The sequence below is a fragment of the Sus scrofa genome, chromosome 9 (assembly GCF_054392235.1).
Source record: "Sus scrofa isolate SSC_HxYL_T2T_F1_AM1 chromosome 9, Sscrofa_HxYL_maternal_Yorkshire_Landrace_v2.0, whole genome shotgun sequence".
In the NCBI taxonomy this organism is placed as follows: domain Eukaryota; kingdom Metazoa; phylum Chordata; class Mammalia; order Artiodactyla; family Suidae; genus Sus; species Sus scrofa.
The window spans coordinates 131,794,961-131,809,033 of NC_139391.1; the positions used below are offsets into that span (position 1 = coordinate 131,794,961).

The window sequence follows — 14,073 nt, forward strand, 5'->3', positions numbered from 1 at the left end:
TTATTCCAAGAACAATGTTTCCTATGCTTCTCCTTTTTTTCAATCCACATTTTTTTTCTATCTGAAGTATCTTCGGCAACTTAGTAAAGTGGTAGCCATCAGTAAAATGAGAAAGATAAAATGATGCATGTACCTACTGATACAGATGAGCTGTATTTTGGAGTTCAAATAAAAATGCAAAGTTAACAAGGGCCCTTTATACATACATATATATATATAATGTAATTCAATACATTATACAATTTATTTCCCTCACAGCTTTCACCTTCATGTATGTGTGTAGGTTGATGTGGTCTGGGGGTTATATGTACATTTCTGTGTTTGTTTTCTTTTATTAAGTATAAAATTTGACCTCATGTGGCCAGGAGGGAGTGAGGAGGGAGAGGAGAGGAGAGGGAGAGGGGAAGCTTGGGGGTGTTTTATATAGCACAAGAATACACATACACACACATAATATGCTCATATGTGTATTGCTTGGTTAAAGAGCAACTTTTGGCACTTATATTTTTAGAAGACTTAGCTCTGGAATTACATTACTTGAAATGAGATGGTCCAGGCTTTTGTGGTGCTCAGACTGAATACAGTGTGTCTAGATTGTGTCAAGACTGCTCAGTCTCATTCATTCCTTTACCCACTGTTGATTCATTTATCCAACCATTCATCAAACAACAATGGAACACTTAGTTCCTCAACAATCAAAGATCTAGTGGGAGGAAGCTGATAAATTACAAAGACAACTCAGTGAACTCTCTAATAGAAGAATGAACCACATTCTGTGGGCATCCAGAAGAATAGGGATCTTTCTTCTGCTGCTTTTAAAGTGTCTCTGACAAGCTACTTGCAGTCATGGGAGTTGATGAAGGAAATAAAATACCTCACTAGAGTTTGCATGAACCCTCAGGCCAGGCAGAATTGAATTCAAATCCTCATCATTTCACTTAGTGGTTGTATGATCCTGGGAATAGGGTCAAGATTTAGTTCTCTGTCAGTAACATGTGCTAAAAATGATACCTGTCTCATCAACTGAGGTAAAGTGTAAGCAGCTTAGTGTATGTGACAACAGTGCCTCAAGGCTTGGCGCAAGTTAATACAAATAGAATGTCTGGGAGTCCCCTTGTGGTGCAGCAGAAGGGAATCTGACTGGTATCCATGAGGATGTGGGTTTGATCCCTGGCCTTGCTCAGTGGGTCAAGGATCCAGCACTGCCATGAACTGTAGCGTAGATTGCAGATTCGGCTCGGATCCTGAGTCACTGTGGCTGTGGTGGAGGCTGGCAACTGTAACTGATTTGACCCCTAGCCTGGTAATTTTCATGTACCACAAGTGCGGCCCTAAAAAAAAAAAAAAAAAAAAAAAGGCAAAAAAACCAAGTAGAGTGTCTTAATACCAACAAATTAATTAGACTTTTCCTGGGTTCAATTTCATCCATTCTAAATTTCTCCATCATAGATGTTTTATAGAATATTTTACATTTTTTGTCCTATTTGATTTTCAGGTCAAAACAGAATGTCTTAAGATCTTTAAAGGACTACTTTTTTTTTAACATTGAAACTTAAAACAGTTTATTTTTATCGTTTCAGTGACAATCTCTTTGCTCTAATTTTATAATCTGTATATGAGTTTGCCACAGATTTGCGAGGCTTATTTTAACAGTGGTTCTTTCTAGTTCTATTCTGATAAATTTATCTTTTAGTTAATGATCAGAAGGTCCGTTAATGATTTGGGAAATCCTATTAGAAAAACTTGAAAACCTGTGAGTTAAGTTGACAAGATACTTATATGTTTATGTAGATATATAAAAAGCTTATTTGTAAGCTTTGTGTGTGTTAATGATTTATAGATTTTTAGAGTAGATTGTAGCTTAATTCCTAAACCTCAGTTAATTAAAGCAACTTGAATGTAGTTCCTAATAGCTTTTTCTAGGAAGCAAAGTTCATGGAAGACTTTTAAATCAAAGTAACAACCATACAAATAACAGTCTAGAATGAAGCCTGCATAGCTAAACCAAACGTATCATTCTAAAGCAGAACTGTTCAACAACATACACTGTGAGCCACATATGTAACTTTTAAAATGTCGAAATTAATTTAAATTATCTAGGTAACACATTTTATCTAAAACATTATGTTTAACATGTCATCAGGATAAAAAATTAGTAGTCCTTCAGTTTTGAAATTAAATGAATTAAAATGAACCATTCAGTTCCTCACTTTCACTAGTCATATTTCAAGTACTCAATGGGTGTATGAGACTAGTATGTGGCTCCTATATTAGATAGCATAAGTCTATAGTCTTCCTTTTATAGATCATTTTAATGGTTATTTATAAATTAAAATGCTTAGAAAATGGAACTTAAGTATCAGATAAGCAGCTTTATAAGGCTATAGTATTATATGTTAACTTCTTTTGGAAAAAAAGAAATTTAATTTTCTTTTCGGGAACCTCCATGCACGATGAGATAGGCAAACTTCCAAGGATTCTAGTGGTCTCTGGAGCCTACTCCTGGATGATGTTTAGGGATAAGCATCCTGAGATCCAATTAGAGTAAATTTGAATGCAAGCCAGGTGGCTCAAAGACTGGTCTTCACTCAGTAACTGGACAAGGTTTATCATTCCTGCACTTATCTCTGGAGATTACTTAGCTGTTCTAATTTTTGGCCCATAGTCAGAAGTCTTCTCCTAGCCCCTTGACACTAGGTGACAAATAGTAAAAAGCAATTAATCTCTCTGTTGACTTATTTACCACAGAGCTGTATTGTGTTCTTGGCCATTTAACAAATGCCTGTGGAGTGGATAACATACTGTGCTTCATACTCAGATGCACAATGTCACCAAGTTGAGGAATTCGATGTGTTTAAGGTTCTGAAAATACAATAGGAATGTAATAAATTTTTGAGCAGTCCAGAATATTCACTACAGATATATAAAGTTGGCTGCAAGTAAAAATCATTCCTGTGTAACATACTAAGCTTTTGAAGATGCCCAGTTGCTGTTTTTCATCTTCCTAGCACATAAATGCTCATTCAAGGGCATTTGTTGTTTAGGCTAATCCCTCCAAATAACTACTACGCCAATGAAAATATGTTATTAAATAATAAAGAAAATTAGAGTACATCTTAAGAGTGAGGAATCACATCTGAATGGGAGAAAATAACTTTTTAAAGGGGGGAAGCCATATTATCTCAACCTTGGAATGAGAATAGTTCAATTTAACATATGTACTCAGTGATTATATCAGCCGATGTTATGAACTGGAAATTTAAGGACTCAGCTCAAAGTACCTGCCACCAAAGAGCTTACAGAAAAATGGGAGATTTTTTAAGACATACATACACCACTGAGGAATGTTTGATGGTGGAGATGGAGCAGCAGTAGAAAAAGTACTTGAATGAAATAATGTCATTAAGGTGTGAAGTGTGAGACGTATTTAAAAGCAGGAAATTTTCTCAGCTTAAAGGAAGTGATTTAAAGGGAGCAACAGGAGATCGAAAGCTGGAGAGATAACTTGATTCAACACAGTAGTTAATGGAAGATTTTAAGTAGGAATGTGATATAGGTAGCTCTTTACTTCAGGAAATATAGTTTGGAGGTAGGAAGAGCTGATAATTCTTGTATTAAATTTAATGATAAGAAGAGTGAATTGTAGGAAGTAAAGAGGAAGGGAGGGGACAGATTCATGATGGTTGTAGAAGGAAAATGGCTCAACCACTGATGAGGCAGATAGTACCATCAGCAAAAGTACGGAAGTTAAGGTTGGTGAAATATAATGAGTTCCATAGTAGATGCATTGTGGATACCTATAAAACATCTAGGAGTAGATGTCTTAACAAGCAGTTGTAAATGGAAAATTGGAATTTGGGAGATAAGTACAATCTCAGGATACATGTATACAAGTTTGTGAGAAGGATGTTTTCTGTTAAAGTAAATGCCATGAAAATGCACATAGATAATAGAGGATAGGTGATAATTACTGCAAAAATAGAAGGGACTGCTAACTCAGTAAAATTTCTGGGAGTCCATAGTTATTATCTTCATGAAAGTGAAGATCAGGTTGCTATAGCATCCAGTCCCCTACCATTAAGAACGTGCCGTAATGTTTCATGGATGTTTCAATAGAAGTAATTTATAACATGTGCTCTGGTCCAAATCATTTGGAGGCTGTAAGTGCTGAGTGGGATCTGGTGCAAGGAAAGATTCTTCAGGTGGTCAGAGGTAAAGTGTAAACAATATTAGTGCTTGGTTCTTGTGACCCTGATTATGTCTGTGATGCTCCAGACACCTGTCAGATTCAGAGACTGGTTGGCGTCTACAGAAAGCCCCAGCAGGAGACTCAAAGAGAATCTCCAGAGTTTCGAGATGAAAGCTTACCCCTTTCATCTTTTTGAAAAACTCTTACTCATCGGGTTCAGGTATACTGTGGAACCGCAAGATTCCCCATGATCCACAGCTGCCCTGTTTTTTATTTGATTGTTTTTTCTAGACCATGAGCTCCTTAAGGACAAAACGCTTTGTTTTATTTGTCTCTCTGCCTAATTCTCTATGCCTAATTTCACAAGCAGATACTTGGGGTATGGGAGATAGACCAGTATGTTTACTTGCTGGTGGGACTGATCTAGCAAATAAGGAATATTTAATGGTGGGATAGGAGCCCTGTCCGTGATTAGGCACAGGTGAGAAGTTCACCTTAGCCCCGAGTGTCAATGATTCCTTCATCTGTAGGTTATCAGGGCTGGAGTTTATGGGAGTTCTCTTCCAATGATTTCTCTCTTCTCAGTGCAGTAGAAGCAGAGTCATCAAATAAGAGTGAGAAGGGGTAAGAAAAGAGGGGACGCATGAAATAGTCATGTAAGAAAATGGGAGTCACTCAACATATATGTGACTAAAAAGTATATACAAATTTCTACCATTTTTGCATGCTTGGGATGAATTTTTAAAATTCAGTACAGTTTTTTTCTGTTTCCACATCTCTTTCTACCTTGTCCAGCTCCCTGTAACCGAAGTGGTGAATCCAGTGACAAACTGGCAGAAGATAAAAGCAAAGAGAGGTTGCTCAGTTCTGGCACTAAGTTATCTCTTTTCTGCTAATGAAGTAATTGAATTTTTCTCCCTGCTCCTCACCAGGGTGGTGGCGATTGTCCAGAAATGAGTATCGGAGCTATAAAAATTGCCTTGGAAATTTCGCTTCCTGGTTCTTTCATCTATGTTTTCACTGATGCACGGTCTAAGGATTATCGGCTCACTCATGAGGTGCTGCAGCTCATCCAGCAGAAACAGTCACAAGTGAGTAGGCGTCAAACCCTGACCCCCAGAGTCTCCATCTGAATACAGCTGTAAGGGATACAGCATGCAGGGGATTGCCTCCCCTTTTGGACTATAAAATGTGTGGCAAATATCCATAATTACCATTGATGAGCCATATAAGTGTACTTCATATGTGTGTGTCATTTAATGTAAGCGTACTTCATGGGTATGTGATATTTGTATACAGCGTATGGATGCCTTGTTAAATATGGACAAGAAATTATTAGGGATTAATTAAGATGCTTGTTACCTTCTTATCCTCATAACTGATAAAAACATAGCCCTAGGAAAAAGGGCCTGTATTTCAAATATCATCTCTTATGTGGAATCTTGTCTGAGTTAGTTACTCATTTGTATCGGTGAGCTTTTGCTGCATAACAAGCTGTCCTAACTCTCAGTGATTTAAAACAGTAGTCATTTATTTCTCACATGTTTGCAGGGCTCAGTTGCCCTAGGCTCTGCTTGCTTACTTGTGTTTCTGGGCATAGTTCAGGTTTGGCTTATCAAGGCTGACCTCTGGGGTGACTGGACTCTGACTCATAGGTTTCTCAGCCTCCCTCTGAGACCAGGAGGCTCATTGAGGCATATTTTTCTCAAGACCAAGGCAGAAACGCTAGAGACCAAGTGGAAGCACCACAAGGCCTTTTAAGTGTAGGCTTAGAACTCTCTTGTGCCACTGACCAAAACGCGTCATTTGTCCAAGGCTTGATTCAAAGATGACAAAATAAGGAAGTCCCCATTGTGGCTCAGCAGTAATGAACCCAAGTAGGATCCCTCAGGTCACGGGTTTGATCCCTGGCCTTGCTTAGTGGTTTAAAGTATCCAGCATTACTGTGAGCTGTGGTATAGGTCACAGACATGGCTTGGATCCCACACTGCTGTGGCTGTGGGCAGCAGCTGCAGCTCCAATTTGACCCCTAGCCTGGGAACTTCCATGTGCCATGGGCAAGGCCATAAAAAAAGCAAAAACAAATAAACAAAAGGAAACAAGCAAAAGAACAAAATTATGACAAAATAAGCTTTACTTCTTCGGGAAGAAGTATTTCAAGATCATCAGTAAATTGCATGAACGTAGGGAGAAATATGTATATGATTTTATGTATATATCCCAATTGCCTGGTAGAATGCTAATACATAGTAAGTGCTCAATAAATATATATTGATTTCTGAAAATCCTTTAAAATGTCTTCTTTTTTAAAAAATCGTAGGTGGTATTTGTGCTCACTGGAGATTGTGATGACAGGAGCCATATTGGATATAGAGTCTATGAAGAAATTGCCTCTACAAGTTCTGGTCAAGTGTTCCATCTGGACAAAAAACAAGTTAATGAGGTCAGTTTAAAGTGGGTCTACTTTACTACCAGCATCCTTACCAACATCCGTTAGGTAAACCTAATTGTGTCAGTTTTGATTGCAAAAACAGTTCAAACAGAAAGGTTTTTTTTTTTTCCCCCCCGGGCCATGATAAATAAAGGCATTAAACAAATGCAGAGAAGCATAGATTTATCTGGTATTAATTTTGAGACTGAATTATGCTATATCGATAAATTCTTTAGATGTAAGCATACATTTATTTAAAATTCATTTAGTAGAACTTGAAAATTTTTGTAGTTCTTGTTGTTTAATTAACCCAGTCTGTATTTTTACTGTACAGCTTTAGGATAAATGTAACTTGATTTGACCTTTCCTGACTCATTTTACATTTGTTTACTAAAGCAGAATGTAAAAAAGTTATCGAGCCAACATCTAATGAAGTTTGATCACTCAGATTAAAAGTAAAAAACTATAAGTAACTCTATGCTTATCTGACAAGTTTTATGATAGTAAAATCTATAACTTATACTAAGAAAATATTGGTATTTTCTAAAAAAAAGCGTTGGAGATGTAGCTTATTGTCATGATTCTTTCTCTTTCGTTGCCTTGCCTCGATCTTACTTGGTGATAACATTTTATTTATTTATTTATTTATTTGGATTTCACTTAAGTTTCTAGGAACATGCCAGAAAAAAGGTTAAGTATTACGTAGGCATCATTCGCATTTGGTTGGTGTGGTCAGTGTATCTGCAGAAGTTGTATTTTTTATTTGTCATTAATTAATGATATTTAAAATTTTTCTGAACATTTTTTCAAATATTAACTGAAGGATAACAAACATGGTTATAGTCTGTATATGTATATATATGTTCACATATGTATACTTACATATATATCAATGATACATACATACATATGTATATATACACATACACACACATTGTAGATGTATGTGTGTGTTTTTTCCTCTTTGTGATTTATTATGTGGTAAATATTTAAGTTTCTGATGTGAGCTAAAAATATGGGATTCTTTTTGTAGCACAGGGTTTTAATTTTAATATATATAAAATACACACATGTATATGTATAACCTAGAGGGTATTATGCTTAGTAAAATACGATATAGAAAGACAAATATTGTATATTTTCATTTATACGTGAAATCTAAGAAAATAAAACAAACGAACAGATGTAACAGAACAGAAACAGACTCACAGATACAGAGAACAAATAAGTGGTTACTGGGGGGCGGGGACTTCCCTGCCTGTCGGCTCAGGGGAATAAGGATTCAGTTTGTGAATGCTGTGAGGGGGAACTGGCAAAACAGGTAAAAGAGTTTAAAAGGTACAAACTCCTAAGTATAAAATAAATGTTTTAAGGATGAAATGTATGACGTAGGGAATATAGTCAGTATAAAAGCTATATATCATTAACAGACCCCCTTGTCTTAAATGAAATGATTCAGTAGTCATTTTATAACTGAAGTGTTGCTGTTACTTCATGAACCAATAGGACATTGCAAATTTCTAGAATAAACAGTTTAGTAGAAATATTTTTGTTAATATATGATATACGAACCTGGAAGTTTAGCATAATATGTATTTTTCTTATAAGAAACAAGAGGAAGCTATGGTTTGATCCAGAAATGCCTGGACAGGTCTACCACCCACAGGGGGAACCCTTAGCAGTTGTCTGAATGGAAATCTGCTGGAGACCTTGGGAGCCTGGGAAGGAATAGTTGGAGAAGTGTGCAGGGCTCTCAGGAACTGGGTTTCTTATCTCATCACATACTCTCTGCTTGACCCTAACATTGGAAAGTCTGCTGGTTGGAGTTGGTTTTAACTGGGAGTTTGTGTAAGACTCTGGAGTACAGTTGATATTATCAGCACAAAGTAGGGCATAAATGAGGAAAAGCGCCCTTTTCGTATCAGTGAGGGAATGACCCACTTAGGGAGCTGTGTGGCTTTAGAGAAGTGGCAGGGGTATCCAGGGCAGACAGATGGGACCTGGTGCCAGCAGAGGATACATGCCCAGTGGACAGGGTAGTTCCCAGCAGAAGATGCTAAAGAAGAGAAGAGGTAAGAAAAAACCAGGCCAAGGCGGAAACATAGGGCATTTGAAAGAACAAAGGCTTGCACCTGCTGTGAGTGGTCGGGCACAACCTCAGCATTCTCAAAATAAATGGGGTGACCTTGTAGGGAGAATTATAGGGCTTTAATAGGGGTTGGGTCCCAGAGCTAGAATATGGCATGGTCTGTCTCATATATGTAACTGTATTTATATTCATTTACTCAGAGGACATTGACTTAAAAATTTAGAATATTATTGTCTTAAATTGAGAATATAAGCCCTCCAGGGATATGGGCTTAATTATTAAATAAATGAGGTGTTGCATAATCTTTGTAGTCCTCATACTTAGAACAGTTACAAAATAATTTATAGGAGTACCAGTTTATAAAAATTTGGCATAAATTGCAGGCAATTTTATAGATACAGAGAAATAACAGAAATTTAACCCACTGGTATGTTAATAGTGTTTTTCTTCCATATCATCAACTTATACTCTGATCTTTGTATTTGGCTAGACTGAGTAGGATGAAAGAAAAGCATTGCTTAAATTGTCCACTTCTTATAAGCTGGAGTTTGATACAAACAGAATTGGACCTTACTTCATATGTCAACCATCGCAATTGCAACCTCTTTCCAGTTGGTTCAGGAAAGTTCATCTCATCTCCTTTGTGCCACTGAGACTGTAGGGGAGTTTAGTTAAGGGTGTCTTAGGAAAATTCTCTTCTTCTAAGTATTTTCTTACATGGATATGAAAACCAGATCTGGTGCAGGCATCTTCATGCAAGTCTGAGGATGAAAAAAATACAAGAGATGGGGGCTAAAGACCTAAGAAAATTTAGTCTTTAGATTAAGTCAACACCTTGACCCATCCTACCTCAAAGCTTCTGAGTTAGGGAAGTGATCTTTTGGCTTAAGCCTGTTAGAGTTGAGTATTGAGTTACCTAAAGATCAATGCATCCTAACTGATGAGAATTCTGTATATCTCTGTGACGTGGTCTCTGAAAGTTCCAGTTTCCTAGTTGGTAAAATGGGGACAATAGAATTATACATTTCAGGACATTTAATAAGATTAAATGAGATAATGCATGTAAAATGTTCCACTCAAGGTCAAGGACAGGGTAAGTACTCAATAAATGTTCATTTGTATTAGTATAATCCTTACAATGCTATTATTTTGTTTGCAAAGTGGGGAAATTGTGCCACTGTTTTGTTAGAAACCAGATGGCTAGTTGTTGCTGGGAAATAAATTTGAGTGGAGAGTCCCAGGAAGAGGCTGGGGAGCTGGTTCTTTTTTGATGTGTATGAAAAAAGACAATCTGAGGGGGTTACTGGCCTTATATAAGCCAACATGTTCCTTAAAGAAAGCCACCAAGGTAAAAGATTTTAACAAAAGCAGAGTGACAGTTTAATGGGTTTGCCAAACTTTGAACATATAATTTAGTCACTTCTCTTTTCTCATCGTACCAAATTCTCCTACTGAATTATAAACTCTCAGGAAAATTGATGCTGTAATGATATATGCACATATAAAAACTGCAGTGAGGCCATGTGCACACTGAGTCTGTTCACTTTACTCAAGAGCACTTTTTCACTTACTGTGTCTAAAAGAAACTATTAAGTCTTATGCTTTATCCTCTTAATCCAGTTCATTATTTTTCTTACTTACTGGGATATATTGTATCATTTCTCTCTTGAGATAACTTGAAGATTTTTTTTCTCTCTCCCTGTTTTTCTTTTTTTTCCTCTTCTTTTTTAAGAAGGTCTAGGTATCTTTTGTCTTTAACATAAAAGAGAAACCAAAGCAAAGAAATTATTTGGCTGAACATCAAGGGCCTATAAATCATTGTGTGGTATTACATTTTGGAAATACAAGTTAAGACACATCTCAAGGATATACTTAACAATTCACCTTTGAAGATGGAAAATGAGCTAAACAGTCTGACTCATTTCTTTGTAAACCGGGTGATTGTCAGTGGATCTAAAATGCTTCCTTTGGTTTAAGAAAAGTCCAAATTTGAAATCTCAGAGTTATCTGCAGGTGTTCTATCCTTGTGTCAAAGAAAACAACACAAAGGATCCATTATTAAATAGATAATTCCCTTGTTCTGAGTTGCTCATTGTTTCTCTCCACCTCTCTCCAACTCATGCCTTTAAATCTCTCTCCTTGCAATCTCCCCCAAAAAACCTCTCCGTGGACATCCCAGACCTATAGATTGGTTTTGGTCCCCAACTCTAAGTGATGCTGACTAGCTGGCTATGTTATATCAGAGGGAAGGGTTATTCAGTAAAAGGATAATTGTCAAGTAATTTATATTTTTTGAAGGTGCTAAATGATAACATTTTGAATTCCCGTAAGAATGTATCCCAATGACTACCCTATGATGGAACTTGCAGGGCTTTGGTATAGGATGTTTTCACCCCCGTGTTCCTTTTTAACACTCAGTGCTTTCTTCTGGAGTGGTTCCCGTGCTGCTTTGGCACAGGCACACTCCTCACAACTGTCATTCTCTATTAGACGCGAAAGGCTCCAACAACTCTTTTTTTCCTTTGGTGATTTCCCTGTGATTAAGTTTCACAAGATCAGAATTATTGAGTGCTTCTCATGGCCATTCAATAGGAAGTGAATTTTATTTCACTTCATTTCATTTTGTTTCACTTAGTCTTTACCATAGTCTATGAGGAAGAGACCAGCCTCATCCCCTGCACTTCACAGAAGAGAACAAAGCATAGGGAGGCAAAGCATCTTGCTCAAGGTTAAACTGCTGCTAACTGTTTGAACATAGGGGACATGGGCATTCTTTCTCCTGAGACCGCACCCTTAATTCTGATGAGTCCTACCTCTGATTTCCCCTTTTGTTTTCATCAGAGCATGTAGTTTTAACACTAGAGTGACACATCAGAGATTCCACCCTCATCCATTTGTCTGACAGATATTTGGGCTACTTGACACTAGTCCCCACACTCAAGACCAACAAGATGCTGTCCTGGTTTTTAAGGAGCCTAGAGGAGGAGAGAAGGTGTAATTACACTGTGGGGTAATACTGGCTGATGGAGGCCACCTCATCTCTCAGTCTGCCAGAGACTTCCCTCAAGAAGGACCATGGCACCCATTTTTTCCTTAGGGCCCTAACTGCTGCCTTTGTTGATGAGAGTGGACAGTCTTTGGGTTTGAATCTTAGCTCCAATGTTTACAAGATTCATGACCTTGAGTAAATTATTTACCTCCTCTGGGCTTCAATTTCGTCATAGATTGAAAGGATACCTGATAGTATCAACTACATGAGATTAAGTGAATAGGGAAATTTCAGTAGGACGAAGCACATAATAAGCCTTTGACAAAATTTTATGTTTGTTTTTTAATATTTTTTTTCAAGTAACATAGCCAAAAACTCCATCCCCCCCGTCTTTTCTCTCTCTTAACAATAGACTTGGGCATCTGATTTAAACTTACTACCCTCTACTTTACAAGGGGCTAGAAAGGCAATGAAATGCTTTCTACTTTTCTTTGAATATGTGGTAGGGTGGTAAGAGACTTTTGGAATCTCAGTTCTAAACCCTTCTCCCTCCTAGGGAAGGCTGTCCTATAGTCAGCATGCTCTGGGAGCTTGCCATCAATTTTCTTACAACAGCAAGGGGAGAGCGGAGGTCATCCCAGAATTTTTACTCTAAGAATGATTATAGAAGCAAGGTATCCATAATCACCTGGACAAAAACCAGATGGCTCACTCAACAGAGGCAAAAGAGTTTAATGAATAACAGATTACCAAGGTGTGGACAGGGCTAAGGGCAGCCAGCAGGGAATGGTGAAGCACTAAGAGTTCAGCAACAAAGAGGAGAGAGTTTGGACCAGCACCCAGAGAGATCAAGGCTGAGGATTCATCAGAAGCCATGACCTCTGATATACAAACCACAGTCTTGGAGGATGGAGCCAGGGAATTCTTTCTCCATCCCTTTCGTTTCCTGGTGCCTTTCATTTTGCCTAATCTAACTGGAATCTAGGAGACCTAGCGAGGCAATCCATAAAAGCCAGCATCCCTGGACACAGAATGGATCTACAGGGGCAGAATGAAAGTACCCAGTGCAAGTAGCATGGGGCAATAGTTAAGACTCTAGGATATGGGATTGGTTCATGTCCCAGCCACGTGACCTTAGATAAGTAGCATGGTTTTTCTGTCTTAGTTTCCTCATCTGAAAACAGGAATAATGATAGTACCTACCTCATTAGGTTGTTGTATTTAGAACATATCAATAAATATTAACTGCTATTATTTTTACTTGGTGGTACCTGTTCCTAAAAATCTCACAACAACATTTTTATAATTTTTCCTAAAACAAAGAAATATATATATATAGTGTCCATTTGTGATGAAATGGCCAAAAGCAGCATGCTCTGATGGGGTTTTAGAATCAGGGACATCTGGGTTTGAATGACTTCTCTGTCTTTAGCTAGTTAGACAGTTTTATGTAACTTGATACAACTTGCCTGTGATTGTTTCTTTGTGTGAAAACAGGTGTACTGGACTCACAGGACTATTGTGAAGCTTAAAATCACGGATACATAGAGTAAGCTGGATGGAGCCCTAGGAGCATGGAAATCACCAAGTTTGGAGGTCCTTAGGACAGGGATGTCTCCTTTGCCAAAGAGAGTGCTATGGTTTTCCCTTGACTGTAGGTCCAGGGGATGCCTTTATCCTGGGGAAGGCTCAGGAAAGGGTTGTTTTGGTGAGTCCCAGCTTTACAAATATCTAGGGGAGAATGGACTCAGAACTACTAAAGACTTTATAAGATTCTGAAACTTTAATAGTCACCCTGTGTTTGTCATTTTTTCCCACATTACAATAAAACCATGTCAAGGTAAAGAGTTTAACTGCTTATTTGGGGAATAATGATATCACTTATTGTCATAATAATATAGGTAACCCTTGTAGAGTGCTTATTATATTCCAGGCACTATGCTGAGTACATTCCTTTAATCAGACCTATGGGCCATAGATAAATTTTTAAGCAATAAATTATGTTTTTTCCCCTCCTAAACAAATGGAAACATAAAGTATACATGGTGTCATTTAACCATATTACTGACCTATAAAATGCCGGTAATAATAATAACAACATGATAAGCACTCTACAGGAATCTCCTGGGAGAATAAATCCCACTCTTTTGAGAGTCTTGCTGGAATCAGCATGTGTAGTATGCGTGCTGCAGCTACTGAGAGGAGAGGAAAGTAAGTAGAGCCCCTGGGTGCCCTGCATGGGAGAGAAAAGGGGTGATTGGGTAGGAGAATGAGCAATAGACAGGTCCATGGAGTTCTTCTGGAGGAAGACAGAGCAGATGATCATCTTACTGTCTGTATCCTGAAGCTTCATGATAAAACATCTTCAGTTCCAT

At 37.7% G+C, this 14,073-nt stretch overlaps 1 protein-coding gene across 6 annotated transcripts in view; it reads left to right on the top strand.

The window, feature by feature from the left end:
- Window positions 1-14,073, top strand: part of HMCN1 (hemicentin 1) — a 491,961-nt gene that overhangs the window by 125,086 nt on the left and 352,802 nt on the right. For all 6 annotated transcript variants that reach the window (XR_014816519.1, XR_014816520.1, XM_021102640.2 and 3 more), the window contains exons 3-4: window positions 5,122-5,280; window positions 6,510-6,632. Coding sequence is in view for 3 of the 6 variants with exons in the window: in XM_021102638.2 (XP_020958297.2) it covers window positions 5,122-5,280; window positions 6,510-6,632 (282 nt within the window). In the remaining 3 variants the exon portion in view is untranslated. The remainder of the gene's footprint in view (window positions 1-5,121; window positions 5,281-6,509; window positions 6,633-14,073) is intronic.